The sequence below is a fragment of the Gopherus flavomarginatus genome, chromosome 4, assembly GCF_025201925.1.
Source record: "Gopherus flavomarginatus isolate rGopFla2 chromosome 4, rGopFla2.mat.asm, whole genome shotgun sequence".
Taxonomy (NCBI): domain Eukaryota; kingdom Metazoa; phylum Chordata; order Testudines; family Testudinidae; genus Gopherus; species Gopherus flavomarginatus.
Window position 1 is genome coordinate 91,078,518 of NC_066620.1, and position 18,023 is coordinate 91,096,540.

The 18,023-nt window shown below is 42.4% G+C and overlaps 1 protein-coding gene across 5 annotated transcripts in view; it reads left to right on the top strand.

Moving 5' to 3' along the window:
* Positions 1-18,023, top strand: part of PDE10A (phosphodiesterase 10A) — a 601,549-nt gene that overhangs the window by 484,207 nt on the left and 99,319 nt on the right. For all 5 annotated transcript variants that reach the window (XM_050949040.1, XM_050949037.1, XM_050949038.1 and 2 more), the window contains exons 4-5: positions 14,132-14,252; positions 16,502-16,551. In XM_050949040.1, coding sequence (XP_050804997.1) covers positions 14,132-14,252; positions 16,502-16,551 — 171 coding nt within the window. The remainder of the gene's footprint in view (positions 1-14,131; positions 14,253-16,501; positions 16,552-18,023) is intronic.

The following is an 18,023-nucleotide window of genomic DNA, read 5'->3' on the forward strand; positions in this document are numbered from 1 at the left end:
AAGAAAACTGTTTTACACCAGTGTTTCTTTTCTAATATTTTTTTAAAAGTGGGCCGCAAAGGAATATGGGCGAAGAGAATGCATTTCTGTATTAAAAGCAAATTAGGAGAAGGGTGGTTATGTGGACAAATAAGCCAATGGTCATACAATTCTTCATCTTATATATCTTGATTTTTTTTATGATACGATAATATGTAGTAATCTGCCATGAAGAAAAATGATGGTGTAGACAGTGCATAAATCATATGTAGAGAGAGCCCAATAAATTCATGCAGTACATTTTCACCTCCTAATTGTCTGTCTTTTTTTCATAACACCACAATGCTACTTCAAAAGAAGGGCAATTAATGCATTTAAACAGAAGACATCAAATAATTTTAATTATCTTTATTTATTTTTTAAATTATTGAATAATATAGCAATAGTGAAAGGTGCAGGATTGTAGCTGTTGGAGCGGAAATCTTTTAATTATCTACAAAACAGATATAGTACATCAGTGGCATTGCAAACTTCCCTATGTAACACCATCAGCGTTCCTCAGTCCTGACTACATTGAGGATCACTGTTTTTATTTGCATCCAGACAGAATATTATTCTAGCCCTTTAAAATGGTGGCTTGGTTTGTCCACTGATGGTTCTCTGTTTCAGTGCTAAGGATCTTGTTGTTAAAGTAATGAACTTGTGCTGGCTGGAGATCATCATGATGATGGTTTGTGGATTAGCAGATGCTAGCAGGGAAAACATTGACATGATGTTTTGTAATGCATTTTAGTATGAACAAACATCGCATAATTACAGTATGCGTGGTCTTTAAAGGAACTTTGGTTATGGCTTTCTGTGAGATTGTGACAGGGTGTACTTACCCCACACTGGACTCTTCCTTGGTAGCTGAGGAAGCCATGGCCCTACTGGACATGCTCCAGGTGCAGTTCAGTTGGGGCTGACTACCAGAGGGGAAGGATATAGTATACAGACTCTTGCTGGGGAGCAGCTACCAACGCACTCCACAGAAGCCCAAAGTGCTGAGGCCCCGGCCCATGCCCAGATGCCCGCTGATACTCAGGAGGGGTTGTAGACACCGGGAACAGCCCCAGCCAAGCAACCAGAAGACACCCCAACTATTGCCACCAGAATTATGGTAGGAAGTAGCCCGAGGGGGACTAGCCATAGTCCTGGACACAGGCAGATTGTTGCAGTTGGATCCCTGCTGACCTCAGTTGTGGAACCCTCTGCCACTACTAGAATGCTGGGCAGGGACCCAATGGAGTAGAGACGGTCCGGATCCCCCTACCCTAGGCTGCCACCCTCCCCCAGAGGTTGGTCCACTACCCTGTAAATTAGGGATGCTCCATTGGCTCTGGCCACTAGGCCTGCCTACCCTGCAGCCTGGGACTCCTCATTGACTCTGGCTGTTAGGCCTGCCTCCTTTGAAGCCCAGGAATGCCTCATTGACCTTAGCTGCTAAGCCTGCCTATCTTGCCGCTCAGGGACTCTTCATGGACTCTGACAACTAGGCCTCCTCAGAGACCCCAGCCACTAGGTCTGCCTACCCAGGGAACCACTATTGACTCCAGCCACTAGGCCTCGAGACTCTGCGAATCAGAGGCCCCCTATAGAGACCTGCCTAAACTATCTGGCCCACAAAACAGGCTCCTTCTGAAATGAGATCAGGTTTCTTCAGGCTTTGATTCTGACCCTCACAAACTGATGGAGATTGGACCTAGAGGTTTCAGGGTTCACTCTAAATTCCTCATTCTCTTCACTATCATGTAGATTTGACCCTACAATCTATTCACATTCCAGAGTGGCCTGGATAGGTTACAGTAGACCCTCCGAGTTACGAACGCCTCAGAAATGGAGGTTGTTCATAACTCTGAAATGTTCGTAACTCTCTGAAGAAAATGTTATGCTTGTTCTTTTAAAGATTTACAACGAAACATTGACTTAATACAGCTTTGAAATTTTATTATGCAGACTACAGATGCTGCTTTCCCTTTATTTTTTAGTAGTTTACATTTAACACAGTACTGCACTGTATTTGCATATGTGTGTGTGTGCTGCTGCTGCCTGATTGTATACTACTGGTTCTAAATCGGGTGTGTGGTTGACTGCTTAGTTCATAACTCTGAAGTTCTGCTGTACTTACTTGAGGGAGGCCCTCTTCCCTCTTCCGCCCCCCCAGTGTCTCTGACACTGCTGAGCTTCAGCCCAAAATGATGAGTCAGTGAATTCTATCAGTAGATTTCTGCCAGCCATTTTGGAAATCTTATGTTAGAATACACTGCGAGAGACCTCTGCAAGACAGTGGCTGTCCTGACATTAACTGTTTAACCATTGCTAAACTAGATGAGGCGCATATTCAGTTCTTCCTGGAAAAGAAAGTTAATTGCCAGTTGTAAAGAACAAAATATGAAACTTGAGGAGCCAGCCCAAGTATTGATGACATAAAGTGAGAGATGACTTTTTGGTGCTCATTCTAAGGAGGCTGGACTTCTTCGAGGGGTTGACCAAATATCTAGAATATCAGATTCCTTGTCAGAGACCCAGCAGTACTGAAAGATTCTCTCCTTTATATGTTTCGTAAAAGTATTTGTCTTGATGGCAGGGCAAGATACGTTGTTATAGGCAAGACACACTGTCATATTACCTACACTCTAGCAGAATGTGTACTTCATCTAGCAGGAGTGGATAATTTATTCCAGGGTCAGTCCAGGATTTTTCTCTGGAGAATATCATCACAGCTATAGGGCTAACTGCACTTTTGACCCCTCGCTAGTCTCTCTCAGTGCACCCCTTCACATGTCAGGCCTCGTGCACTTTCCTTCCCTGCATCCTTTGTGATCTTTCCTTCTTCCTCCCCTTCTTCTGTCACATTTTGTGGCTTCCTCACCTCTCTTCATCTCATCCAGAGAGGTTTCTGAGTTCCAATCCTCTATATTCCCATGATGCCCTTCTCCCACATCAAAGAGAAGCTACAGTCCTAGGTTTTTTTTATAATTCCTAAAGGTAATTTCCTACACTGCAAAGTGAATTCTGCTGAATAATTGAGTTCACATAAAAGGACAGGGCTGTACCTCACAGGCTGGAAATCACTGATTTGAGGGCAGAAAAGATTAATAATAATTAACAACAGCAAAACTGATACTATAGTAATTAACTGTTTTACCACAGGAACACTGCAAACACTGTAAGAAGCTATAGAAAACACTAAGATAGGCACATGTCTTCTTCTGATTTTTAACTTTGTATTTACTGACATTGATCCCTATTACCGCAGCCCTTCTTTTACAGCAGATTGTATCAGTCGTTTTTTGTTGAGTCCCCTCTACCCCTCCCCAATAGTAAGAGGAGGAATGTTCCTGGCACAGTTACCTTATAAGCAGCAAGGCATGCAGATTAATCTGTCACTTTAGTTCTTCATACTTATTCATAGTTCATTTAATGTTACATACACTTTACTTTTTGATTACTTAATTCTTAATATTGAATGACTCACATCCATCTGACTCTTTCTGAAGTCACACTATCTCTGCATGGACTAAGCTATCATTGTAATTTTTATGTAGCTTTATAAAAAAAGTGTGCGTCCTTTTATTTAGATAGAAAATCTAGCAGTATTCTTCCACTTATTTTTCACTGTTGATTTGCTGTCAGCTGTTGCGCATTACTTGTATATTCTAAAGATAAAGTGCTAGAAGTATTTCTGAAAAATCTCTGCAAGAAGTTCTTTAGTCATGGGTGTTTACAAAGTGATTTGTCCTTTAAATTGTTATCCCATTTTACGGTACTATGATTTAGGTGACTAACAGAATTAACGTGAGTAGGATGCAATTTTATCACTGGCACTGATAGAATTACTTAGATAAGGTAGCATTAATCTATTTTAAGTACAGTGACATTGAGATTTCCCAATTAAAAGCCACAAAATATTGGTAGGGTCATCAGTTTGATACATAAAGTGTTGAGTGGTGAGAAATGGGTTAGTTAGATTTGAGTATTGTTGATCATTTTTAAACTTTAGGAGTCCTGTTACAGTTTTAAATATTGTTTCATAGTTATGTGATGGCAAATAACCATGTTTGAATGCCCTTTTTTTTTTCCTGTTGAAGGTTGAATTGTTTGAGGTATTCCTTTCATCAGCTGGGATCTGTTTAGATTTTATTTTGCCAAATCTGTGTAAAATATGTGCTAGTCTGTGTTATAATATGAATCCAGTACAGGTCCAGCATCATAGTGATTGATTTAGCTTTTTATTTTCCGCTTGTCTTAGACCTCATCAACCTCTTATAAAATGACTTGATTATGATTCTAAACCAATTCTGCTCATCTTGCCAGTTGTCAAATCCAGATAATCTCAGGATGGAAATCTGCCATGTTACAAATTAATACTCTTGTTATGCAGCTAGCATTTTTACAGTTGCATAAATGTGTGCAGGAACTTCAGTCTGCTTAGATTTATATTTGCTAACACGTTACAAAGGTGACATAGTTTATTCACATAGTTAATTGCATAATTACAATATACACATAGTTCTTAGTTATGTGAAAGTTGAGTAAAGGCTTATAATGTTATGCTGATAGACTGATGTAGATGATGGAGTGGGTTAAAATGCAAACCTTAACCTTTGAAGATTTAGCTTCAAATCCTGATTACTCTAGGTCACAGGTGAAAATGAATTTGGTCACCACCAAGTCCTTTGAGGACATTTTTCCACATAACAAATCCACTGTGCAATTTTTCATGATTTACAGTCCTGGTTTTAGAGAAACCCATACTGTGGCAACATGAGTTTGCAGATCTGGGCTCAAGTGTGCTGGCAACACCAGACCTCACTCTTCATTGTCTTGCTCTTTGGGTAGTTACTTGTGCCTGTGCAAAGTGAGTGCTAAGTTATATGTCGAATACTATCATTCTGATTGTACTCCCTTTGCAAAGATGTAAATGACTACACAGGGGGCAAGGCAGTGGAGAACCAGGTCCAGTATGTGGATGAAGCTTGCCAAGCACCTTACTTGCACTGTGTGCACCTTTAAAAAAATGTTAGTAGATGTTCTTTTAGGTAACCACTACACTCTTCCACAATGTAAACACAAACATACACTCTCACCTAATATTTGCCACAGGAATGTCTGTAATAATAATTAAAAAATTATATCATTTAGAAACAATTTGTTATGCCTTAGCCTGAACATATTCAGAGCTGCCAGGTATCATCCAGTTCTACGTCTATTGGAGCAATAGATGGACACGGTATTAAGGTTCTTAAGAAGAAGTTATGGGTCAAACAATGAGTAGTTCTCCCATCAGCATTTTTGGTCAGTATTATGTTCCACTGATTACAAAAGTTCAATTTAAATAAGGCTATTGGGAATTAATGCTATTCACTTAGCAAGCATTTACTTGTTTTGAAACGAGGAAACCAAATGACTCACAGATGTATAGGGTCATATGTTCTGTATTCGTGGCAGAAAGTATGGAGGGAGTTATACAAATAGTAGAAATCTATGCAAGAAAGCAATAACAGAAACCACAGCACACCATATACTGCGATGCCTGGTGTAAGCTGTGTGTTGAATCCATCAATAAGTGTGGTTAGTCAAATGTGCCTACATACCCAAAAGAAGCAGATGAATATAGTTTGTTGAGGAAGAATCAACATGGTTTTAGTAAAAGGAAATCATGTCTCACCAATCTACTAGAATTCTTTGAGGGGATCAACAGGCATATGGCCCAAGGGGATCCAGTGGATATAATGTACTTAGATTTTCAGAAAGCCTTTGACAAGGTCCCTCACCAAAAGCTCTTATGCAGAGTAAGCTGCCACGAGATAACAGGGAAGGTTCTCTCATGGACTGGTAACTGGTTAAAAGATACAAAACCAAGAGTAGATATAAATGATCAGTTTTCAGAATGGAGAGAGATAAATAGTAGTGTCCCCCAGGGGTCTGTTCTGGGATCAGTCCTATTCAACATATTCATAAATGATCTGGAAAAAGGGGTAAACAGTGAGTTAGCAAAATTTGCAGATGATACAAAATTACTAAAGATAGCTAAGACCCAGGCAGACTGCAAAGAGCTACAAAAGCATCTCTCAAAACTGGATGACTGGGCAACAAAATGGCAGATGAAATTTAATGTTGAAAGTAATGCACATTGGAAAGCATAATCCCAACTACACTTATAAAATGTTGGGGTCTAAATTAGCTGTTACCACTCAAGAAAGAGATCTTGAAGTCATTGTGGATAGTTCTCTGAAAACATCTACTCAATGTGTAGCGGCAATCAAAAAAGCAAACAGAATGCTGGGAATAATTAAGAAAGGGATGATAATAGTACAGAAAATATCATGTTGCCTCTATATAAATCCATGGTATGCCCACATATTGAATACTGTGTGCAGGTGTGGTCACTCCATCTCAAAAAAAGATATATTGGAATTGGAAAAGGTTCAGAAAAGGGCAAAAAGAATGATTAGGGATATGGAATGGCTTCCATATAAGGAGAGATTAATAAGACTGGGACTTCTCAGCTTGGAAAAAAGATGGCTAAGGGGAGATATGATTGAGATCTATAAAATCATGACTGATGTAGAGAAAGTAGATAAGGAAGTGTTGTTTACTACTTATAACACAAGAACTAGGGGTAATCAAATGAAATAAATAGACAGCAAGTTTAAAACAAAGAAAATAAAGTATTTTTTCACACAACGCACAGTCAGCCTGTGGAACTCCTTGCCAGTGGATGTTATGAAAGTCAAGACAATAACAGGGTTAAAAAAAGAACTAGATAATTTCATGGCAGATAGACCCATCAGTGGTTATTAGCCAGCATGGGCAGGAATGGTGTCCCTAGCCAAGCTGGGAATGAGCAACAGGGGATGGATCACTTGATGATTACCTGTTCTGTTAATTCCCTCTGGAGCACCTGGCACTGGCCACTGTCAGAAGACAGGATACTGGGCTAGATGGACCTTTGGTCTGACCCAATAGAGCCATTCTTATGTTCTTATGGAAAGGCTCTAGACCAGCATACAAATGCAGCTCTATTTATTCATGTAAAATGACAGGTTGTGATGCTCAGAATCTTGTTATGGCATAATCCTTAATACTAGAACAGGTCTGACCTAATCATATTTTGGTTTATAGTGTGAGCTGACAGGAAAATGCGACCTAGTGGCTTTTTCACACAGCATTCATTTTTGCACATTTCACCTACTACTTTCTGCTTTTTGTTTTATTTTTGGCCCAGTTACATAATTTACTATTGTCATAAACAGATAGCTAAGGGTTAATGTCTCTTACACCTGGAAAGAAGTACCTGAAACACCTGACCAGAGGACCAATCAGGAAACCAGACTTTTTCAGATCTAGGTGGAGGGAAGTTTGTATCTGAGTTCTTTGTCTTCTGCCTGTACTCTCTCGGCTATGAGAAGTGATTTTTTCTGTCTCCTGCCTTTCTAATCTTCTGTTTCCCAGTTGTAAGTACCAAAGATGCAGACCACCAAAAACAGCTGGAAATAAAAGAGAAAGAGTGGGAACTCCAGAGGGAAGCCCACCGACAGGCCATGGAATTAGAAAAGGCTAAGCAAAACACAGCCAACCCTAACAACCCTGCGCCAATGATTGTTCCACAGCACAGGAAATTTCCCACCTACAAGGCAGGTGATGACACCGAGGCCTTCTTGGAAAATTTTGAAAGAGCCTGTCTTGGGTACCGCATCTCTGAAGACCAGTACATGGTAGAATTGAGGCCACAGCTCAGTGGACCTTTAGCAGAGGTGGCAGCTGAAATGCCTAAGGAGAACATGAACGACTATAAACTTTTTCAATCCAAGGCCAGATACAGAATGGGGATAACCCCGGATCATGCCCATCAGCGTTTCAGAACCCAAAAGTGGAAACCAGATGTGTCATTTCCCAAACACGCCTACTACATTGGGAAAAATTATGAGGCCTGGATATCAGGACACAATGTTAAAACCTTGGAAGAACTGCACCTCCTCATACAAATGGAGCAGTTCTTGGATGGTGTTCCTGAGGACATAACACGGTACGTACAAGATGGAAAACCCAAAAATCTTGCTGAGGCGGGGGAGATTGGAGCCAGATGGATGGAAGTGGCAGAAAGCAAGAAAGCTACTGTCAAGGGGAACGAATACCCCAGAGGGCATACCGACCATAAACCCTACAACCGAGGACAGCCAAAGACCCCACATAAAACCCAAGTAAAACCACAGACGCCCTATTCTTCCACCTCACCAGTCTCCATTAACTCACCTTGACCCAGTGACCCATCAGATAGAAGATGCTTTAAGTGTAATGAACTGGGACATATCAAGGCCAACTGTCCAAAGAACGCCATCCGAGTGCAGTTCATTACACCACCATCACTCACAAGATCCCCAGGCCCAGATGCCTCTCAAATATCCTTGGAGCGAAGGGAAACGTTGAGAGTGGGCGGAAAGAAGGTTACTGCGTGGAGAGACACGGGGGCAGAGGTGTCAGCTATCCACCAATCCTTCGTAGACCCCAAATTCATCAACCCAAAGGCCCAAGTGACAATTTACCCCTTCATGTCACAAGCTGTAGACTTGCCTACAGCTGAACTGCCTGTCCAGTACAAAGGCTGGTCAGGAATGTGGACTTTTTCAGTCTATGACAATTATCCTATCCCCATGCTACTGAGGGAAGACTTGGCCAACCAGGTGAAGCAGGCCAAGAGAGTGGGAATGGTTACACGTAGCCAAACCAGGCAAGCTTCCAGACCCATTCCTGTTCCTGAGCCGTCCACTGACGCCCCGTCTGTGTTACCAGAGACCCAGACAGAGGTAGTGGACCCGGATACCATGCCAACCACTGAAACAGCCACAGCACCTCCAGTCCCAGGCCCGGAACTGGAACAGCAACCAGCACCAGCAAGTGCAACCACATCTTCAAACTCAACGCCAGTGGGCGCCAGCGAGCCAGAACTGGCAGAAGCAACAGACAGCCATACCCAAAAGGCTCAGCCAGAGCCTGAAATACCCTCAGGTGCACCAGCAGAGAGCGGTTCACCAGCACCGGAAACAACCCCATCACCTACATCGCTTCCAGAGGGACCAAGCCCAAGTCCCCAGTCTGAGGAAGAACTGGTGACCCCAGCCTCAAGGGAACAGTTCCAGACTGAGCAGGAAGCAGATGACAGCCTTCAGAAAGCTTGGGCGGCGGAACGAAGCACCCCACCGCCTCTCAGTTCTTCTAATCGATCCCGGTTTGTTATAGACCAAGGACTTTTATACAAGGAGATTCTTTCTGGTGGACACCGGGAAGAATGGCAGCCGCAAAAACAGTTGGTGGTTCCAACTAAGTACCGGGGGAAGCTCTTAAGCTTAGCCCATGATCATCCCAGTGGCCATGCTGGGGTGAACAGAACCAAGGACCGGTTGGGGAAGTCCTTCCACTGGGAGGGGATGGGCAAGGACGTTGCCAAGTATGTCCGGTCTTGTGAGGTATGCCAAAGAGTGGGAAAACCCCAAGACCAGGTCAAGGCCCCTCTCCAGACACTCCCCATAATTGAGGTCCCATTTCAGCGAGTAGCTGTGGATATTCTGGGTCCTTTCCCAAAAAAGACGCCCAGAGGAAAGCAGTACGTACTGACTTTCGTGGACTATGCTACCCGATGGCCGGAAGCAGTAGCTCTAGGCAACACCAGGGCTAACACTGTGTGCCTGGCCCTAACAGACATTTTTGCCAGGGTAGGTTGGCCCTCCGACATCCTTACAGATTCAGGATCTAATTTCCTGGCAGGGACCATGCAAAAACTGTGGGAAACTCATGGGGTGAACCACTTGGTTGCCACCCCGTACCACCATCAAACCAATGGCCTGGTGGAAAGGTTTAATGGAACTTTGGGGGCCATGATACGTAAAAGCGTCAACGAATACTCCAATAATTGGGACCTAGTGTTGCAGCAGTTGCTGTTTGCCTGCAGGGCTGTACCACATCCCAGTTTAGGGTTTTCACCGTTTGAACTTGTGTATGTTCACGAGGTTAAGGGGCCATTACAGTTGGTGAAGCAGCAATGGAAGGGGTTTACGCCTTCTCCAGGAACTAACATTCTGGACTTTGTAAGCAACCTACAAAGCACCCTCCGACACTCCTTAGCCCTTGCTAAAGAGAACCTAAAGGATACTCAGGAAGAGCAAAAGGCCTGGTATGACAAACATGCCAAAGAACGTTCCTTCAAGGTAGGAGACCAGGTTATGGTCTTGAAGGCGCAACAGGCCCATAAGATGGAAGCATCATGGGAAGGGCCATTCACGGTCCAAGAGCGCCTGGGAACTGTGAACTACCTCATAGCATTTCCCAATTCCTCACTAAAGCCCAGAGTGTACCGTGTTAATTCTCTCAAGCCTTTCTATTCCAGAGACTTACAGGTTTGTCAGTTTACAGTCCAGGGAGATGATGCTGAGTGGCCTGACGATGTATACTATGACGGGAAAAAAGACGGTGGCATAGAAGAGGTGAACCTCTCAACCACCCTGGAGCGTCTGCAGCGGCGACAAATCAAGGAGCTGTGCACTAGCTTCGCCCCATTGTTCTCAGCCACCCCAGAACGGACTGAACGGGCATACCACTCCATTGACACAGGTAATGCTCACCCCATTAGAACCCCACCCTACCGGGTGTCTTCTCATGCCCAAACTGCTATAGAACGGGAGATCCAGAACATGCTATAGATGGGTATAATCTGCTCATCTACCAGTGCATGGGCATCTCCAGTGGTTCTGGTACCCAAACCAGATGGGGAAATACGCTTTTGCGTGGACTACCGTAAGCTAAATGCGGTAACTCGTGCGGACAACTATCCAATGCCACGCACCGATGAGCTATTGGCGAAGTTGGGACGTGCCCACTTCATCTCTACAATAGACTTAACCAAGGGGTACTGGCAAGTACCGCTAGATGAACCTGCCAAGGAGAGGTCAGCATTCGTCACCCATGCGGGGGTGTATGAATTTAATGTCCTTCCTTTCGGGCTTCAAAATGCACCCACCACCTTCCAGAGGCTGGTAAATGGTCTACTAGCAGGACTGGGAGAATATGCAGTTGCCTACCTCGATGATGTGGCCATTTTTTCAGACTCCTGGCCCGAACACCTACTACACCTGGAAAAGGTCTTTGAGCGCATCAGGCAGGCCGGACTAACTGTTAAGGTCAAGAAGTGTCAAATAGGCCAAAACAGAGTGACTTACCTGGGGCACCAGGTGGGTCGAGGAACCATAAACCCCCTACAGGCCAAGGTGGATGCTGTCCAAAAGTGGCCTGTCCCGAGGTCAAAGAAACAGGTCCAATCCTTCTTAGGCTTGGCCGGGTACTACAGGCGATTTATACCACACTACAGCCAAATCGCTGCCCCACTGACCGACCTGACCAAAAAGACCCAGCCAAATGCAGTTAAGTGGACTGATGAGTGTCAAAAGGCCTTTACCCAACTTAAGGCATCGCTCATGTCTGACCCTGTGCTCAGGGCCCCGGACTTTGACAAGCCATTCCTAGTAACCACGGATGCATCTGAGCGTGATATCGGAGCAGTTCTCATGCAGGAAGCAACGGATCACAACTTCCATCCTGTCGTGTTTCTCAGCAAGAAACTGTCTGAGAGGGAAAGTCACTGGTCAGTCAGTGAAAAGGAATGCTATGCCATTGTGTACGCTCTGGAAAAGCTACGCCCATATGTTTGGGGACGGCGGTTCCAGCTACAAACTGACCATGCTGCACTAAAGTGGCTTCATACTGCCAAGGGGAACAACAAGAAACTTCTTCGTTGGAGTTTAGCTCTCCAAGATTTTGATTTTGAAATTCAGCACATCTCAGGAGCTTCTAACAAAGTAGCTGATGCACTCTCCCATGAGAGTTTCCCAGAATCCAGTAGTTAAAAATTGTTCTTCAAATGTAGAAGTCTGTTAGTTATATACTTAGTGGTATATGTAAAGGTGCATGTGTTGTATTTATCTGTTTATTTTAAAGTTCTAGAAGGAAATCGCTGCCAGTGAGCTTCCCCACTGCCTGCAATTTGGGGGGCGTGTCATAAACAGATAGCTAAGGGTTAATGTCTCTTACACCTGGAAAGAAGTACCTGAAACACCTGACCAGAGGACCAATCAGGAAACTAGACTTTTTCAGATCTGGGTGGAGGGAAGTTTGTGTCTGAGTTCTTTGTCTTCTGCCTGTACTCTCTCGGCTATGAGAAGTGATTTTTTCTGTCTCCTGCCTTTCTAATCTTCTGTTTCCCAGTTGTAAGTACAAAAGATCAGATAGTGATTTATATGTTTTTTTGTATTTACATGTCTATAGTTGCTGGAGTGTTTTGAATTGTATTCTTTTTGAATAAGGCTGTTTATTCATATTCCTTTTAAGCAATTGACCCTGTATTTGTCACCTTAATACAGAGAGACCATTTTTATGTATTTTTCTTTCTTCTTATAAAGCTTTCTTTTTTAAGACCTGTTGGAGTTTTTCTTTAGGGGGGAACTCCAGGGAATTAAGTCTGTGCTCACCAGGGAATAGGTGGGAGGAAAAAGTCAGGGGGAAATCTGTGTGTGTTAGATTTAGTAGCCTGACTTTGCATTCCCTCTGGGTAAGGGGGGAAGAGAGATTAGCTCTCGGTACTTCTGTGTTCCAAGGCTGGAAATGGGGAGGGTGGAATCCCTCTGTTTAGATTCATGGAGTTTGCTTCTGTGCATCTCTCCAGGAACACCTGGAGGGGGGAAGGGAAAAGGTTTATTTCCCTTTGTTGTGAGACTCAAGGGATTTGGGTCTTGGGGTCCCCAGGGAAGGTTTGGGGGGACCAGAGTGCCCCAAAACACTCTAATTTTTTGGATGGTGGCAGCTTTACCAGGTCCAAGCTGGTAACTAAGCTTGGAGGTTTTCATGCTAACCCCCATATTTTGGACGCTAAGGTCCAAATCTGGGACTAGGTTTATGATAACTATACTCTGGGCTTCTTCTCCTCTGTCCAGTAACTACCTCACCAGTTTTGGTTATGGTCCTGAACCTGTGCTCACTGTCATGTACTGCCTTTTATGATGCTGTATTTGCCATGGTATCATGCTACACAGGAGCATTCCCTGTACAATTGCACTTCCACCCAGGAAATGGATACCTGTCTCTTGAGGTTTTTGGCAACCAGGATGCAGTTGAGGCTTTTGGGAATGAGGTTTGAGACTGCACCTCCTTTTCCCCACAGCATTGTAGGGAGGGTTGGAGGTTATCTGAATTATTTGTAGGAACTCCTATTTTTTCATACCAGCAACTCTTCACAGCAGCCAGCTTCCCAATTGCCTCCACTTCAATGTCCTAATAATTGAAGTTAAACTCTTTTCCCTCCTAGTTCTGTCTTTCATTTTTATTTGCAATGAATGCCTACTAAGCCACAGCAGCTAGCATTTCTACTATTTCTGTAACTTTTGTATAACTCATATACATCATAGAACACTTTGTGCCAGCCGATGCAGTATTTCAAGGTCTGAGTTGCTTGTGTTAGCTCCTCAAAACTCTGATGCTCCCTACTGCAAAAATGATGGCTCGTGAACCAACGTGTTGGGGTTCCAGTGCACTCCAGTAACCTCAATATCAGTTGCCAGGAAGCTCTGACGCACTGTGACATCTGATGGAGAGGATTCTAGGACACGGTTGAGTCTCCAAAGTGTAGATATATATATGAGGCTGTGAGGGGAAAACAGACACACATCAGTTGGAGTACTAGAGAAGTAGGTAATGAAGTCAAAAGGTGGAGGCAAAAATAGCAGCCTTGTTTATAATGGAGGAAAGAGTTAAAGGGAGGCATATGAAGGGTATCTGCCTATTAACTGTCACATCAGTTTCTTGAGATATGATCGTGACTCTGGCCACGTGTAGCCAATTAATAATTGATCAATACATTTTGAACAATTGACTAGCTGGCTACAGCATGAAATGCTAATTCATATCACATGGTGTGAATATTCAGGCAATTGGGTTAGGGCTGACAATTGAGGATTGATTAGATACATTACATCCTCTCTGTATTTTATATACGTATGTTGAGAACACTTTTTTCAAGTTGTAGAATGTTTGTTCTAAACTGGGTTTTTCCTCTTTGGTTCAATAGTATCAGGATACAAATATGCAAGGAGTGGTTTATGAACTGAACAGCTACATAGAACAACGGTTGGATACAGGAGGAGACAACCAACTTCTCTTATATGAACTGAGCAGCATCATTAAAATAGGTAAGGAAAATATTTGATGTCCTTTATTTGAAGCCTTGTCCTGGTACTCTGTGCATTACTTATGCTATTAAATAAATATAGTTATTACAGAATACCTGCACATGCTTGGTACACCATCCTGCAACTGCATCCACACCATGTAGCCCTTTCACTGGTTTGGAGTCCCACTAATGTCAGTGGAACTCCAACTTGGGGCAAGGGTCCACCCAGCTATGAATCCAGTTGCAGGATCAGGGCCAACTGCAAGGCAAACCACCTGATGGGTTAAGGTTAGGGTTAGATTATTCTAGTTTTGGTGTTGCCTGCCTGATTGATTTGAAAAGTCATAGAATTAACTATCAGCAATATTATTGCAAATCTTGATTGCTCTTTTATCAAAAGTGAGGTGATTTGGGTGTGTGTTTTCCTTGAAGATAAATTAAAACTCTATAGAGTTACAGCACTTTTTGATGTGATATAGGTGCCACTTTGTGAAAAAGGATATTGTCCAAGAATAAAAGTGAAACACGTTTCCTGTAAAGATGTAAAGCTTTCATCACCTGCCCTGACCCCAAATTTTACCCAACATGAGTACAGACAGATTTGCATTGAAAGCAACTGTTCAGGCTTGTTTACCTCACATACTTTTCAAATAGTTGTTTTATAACCTTTCCCACAATCCCTACTACTCTGATGCTTTGTAACATGAAACTGGTTCTTCTGTTTTATATGTATTGTGTTTCAAATGGGCTGTATTTGTTTACTGTCACTTCAATGCAGCGGTTTCAAACTGTGGGTGGGGACCCCAAAGTGAGTGGGGACCCTGTTTTTATGGGGTTGTCGGGGCTGGCGTTAGACTTACTGGGGTCTGGAGCCAAGTCGGGCTTTGCGCCCCCTCCCCATGGTCAGTGGGGCTCAGGCAGGCTTTGGCCCCCTCTCCAGGGGTAATGTAGTAATTTTGGTTGTCGGAAGCGGGTCGTGGTGCAATGAAGTTTGAGAACTCCTGAGGGTTCTGATTCAACTTCAACCCAGCTGGTCAGTACTGGTTTATGTTAGAGAGCAAATGAGAGGCTGGAGGAGAGACAGAGGCAGCACATCCTTCCATACTCCTAGTAGACTAGAGAGTACATTTTCTTTCCATAACTTACAATGCACTTATTTTCTATAATGTCCAATAGACACATAATATTTTCTCTAGAAATGACTTAGGAACTCAAATACAAATGAGCTTCTCACTGACTATCAATGATGTCATTCATATCTATGTAAATAATTAAGCAATCAGACAGTGGGGTTTTGGTTCTGTCAGACATGCATAGAAGGCCAACTGACTTTAACAGCCCCCAATATGTAATCATTTCCCTGAAATGCACTGCCTGGAGTGTTTTATTTGTTCATAAAAATTAGGAAATCATTCAGACCTGTGTATTTACAGGATACCATTACTGATGGACAGAGGAGTCTACTTGTGCCCAAAGTGTTAAGCCTATTTTGTAATGCTGAATGTAAAAGCACAGGCTTGATGTGTTCTTCTGTTTCCAAGAGTGTTTTCGTTTTAGCAATAAGATACCTCTGATGGTTTATTTCTAAGGGATTATTGCACTATTTCATGTTTAAACACTTAGCCTTTGACCTTATGCCTCACAGCACCACCTGAGTCTTGCAGGAATTGCCAGCAGATATTTATTCCCTGGAGTGACTTAATGTATTTAATACAGAACAGCTATGGAAAACATAGGCCTCCGCATATCATAGAAACTAGAAACAATCCCGTCATACACACTTAGTGGCAACATCTGAGGCTTATTCATTGTTTTGCCATGCTTATGTATCTTAAGGCAAGGACAGAGATATTTACGCTCTGTAAATGGGAAACAGCACATTTTCCATCAACAGAAGAAAAGTTATCTATGTTCTATATGATTGCATTGTGGATGTGTATTTTTACTTAATTCTTATGCTGTAATATGTATTCATGCAATGTAATATTCAGTAGAAATGAAGTAAAGACTAGGTAAGTTTATCAGGTTGCAGCTTCCAGTTATGTCTCAAATATATTAAATTGGGGGGGGGGACAGATAGTATTATCATATGCCACTAACGTTGCAGGTTTTCTGTGCAGTTTCAGGGGATACAGCAAAGGTGTTTCACATTCAGAAGTTTAGCTGATTGTCCTAAGTGGAATGAGTCTATGGTTTCACTTTGGAGAACATGCAAAAGTTATATTCTTCCTCTGAGTACAATTACTTCTTTTATTATTGCTTTGGCAGCTACAAAAGCTGATGGATTTGCACTATATTTCCTGGGAGATTGCAATAATGTAAGTATTCTGGATTTAGATGCTGCTTTTCTGTACAGTTAACTAAATGTACATTTTCCACTTCCCCAAATATACTGTAATCTTATTTTGTACATCATTTAGCAGGAAATGATAGTTAAGTGCTGAATATTAGTTTTACATTTTTGTTTCTGTAGATGCAATGTTGATGAATTTAGTGACGAGCAAAATAATTTTTTGCACTGAGCTTCCAAGGGCCTTGCTTTATAATCATATTCCTTTTCTAAAGTCTAGCAACTTCATTAATAAAAGGCAGAGGTTGAAAACAAACAAAAGACTGTACTTTTTCGCACAATGCACAGTCCACACTTGTGGAACTTGTTGCTTGGGGGTGTTCTGAAGGCCAAAAATGTAACTGGGTCCAAAAAAAGAATTAGATAAGTTGATGGAGGATAGGCCCATCAATGGCTATTAGCCAAGAGGGTCAGGGATGCCACCCCATGCTCTAGTAGTCCCTAAACCTCTGACAGCCAGAAGCTGGGAGTGGATGACAGGACATGGGTCACTCAGTAATTGCCCTGTTCTGTTCATTCCCTCTGAAGCATTGGCCACTGTCGGAAGACAGGATACTGGGCTAGGTGGATGTTGATCTGACTCAGTATGGCCATTCTTATGTTGTTATGAAGCTGCAAGACTGCGTTCTTATACAGTTTACCCCACAGCATGGCCAAGCACAAGTCCAGGCATTTATCCAAAGATGTTCTCTTTAAAGAGAGAAAATGTAACTTTGATTTCCTCTAAATGTGACTTACTCTTTTTATCGTGTTAAGTTTCTGGTTTCTAAACTTCATCAGTTTCTCTGTTGTTGTCAACTGTAGCCTGAAAATGAAGTAACCTAAATTTCAAACTCGGGCATTGATTAACATAAAGAAATAGATCACACACATTTAAAATGAGGTAGCCAAATTAATTTGTGGTATAAATTAATTGGCTACAACAATTATAACAGGAATGAGTTTAATCCAATGTTGTTAGTTGCATAATCACTATTTTGCTATGGTTTTTAGAATGCATTAAGTTAAGCAAAAATGTTTATCTTGGCAATTCTAGCCAGATACCATCATATAAGATTTAGTTACTTGATAAAATTGCATGCAAGAAAATGTAGTTGCACTTTAAAGGCAGACCACTGAGTTAAAAATCACACTTTTGTCTGAAAAAATGTATGCCTACTGTTGGTACAAGAAACACCTCCAACTCTTATAAATGAAACTGATTAGAGAGGCAAAACATTTTTCTCCGTTGTTTTAGTTTAATCTTTCACATTAGTCAGCTCTCATGGTTTATTCCTGCATAGTCCATTATTCAGTTTCCCCTGCTGCTGTTTGTGTGGGTCTTTCATGCAGCAAAAGAGAAGAGAAAATGACTTACAAAACAGCAAGGAAGCATGATTGTAAAGGTGCACAAACTGACAGGGGGCCAGTGTACTACCTGAAAGTACTTTTAGCTCATTT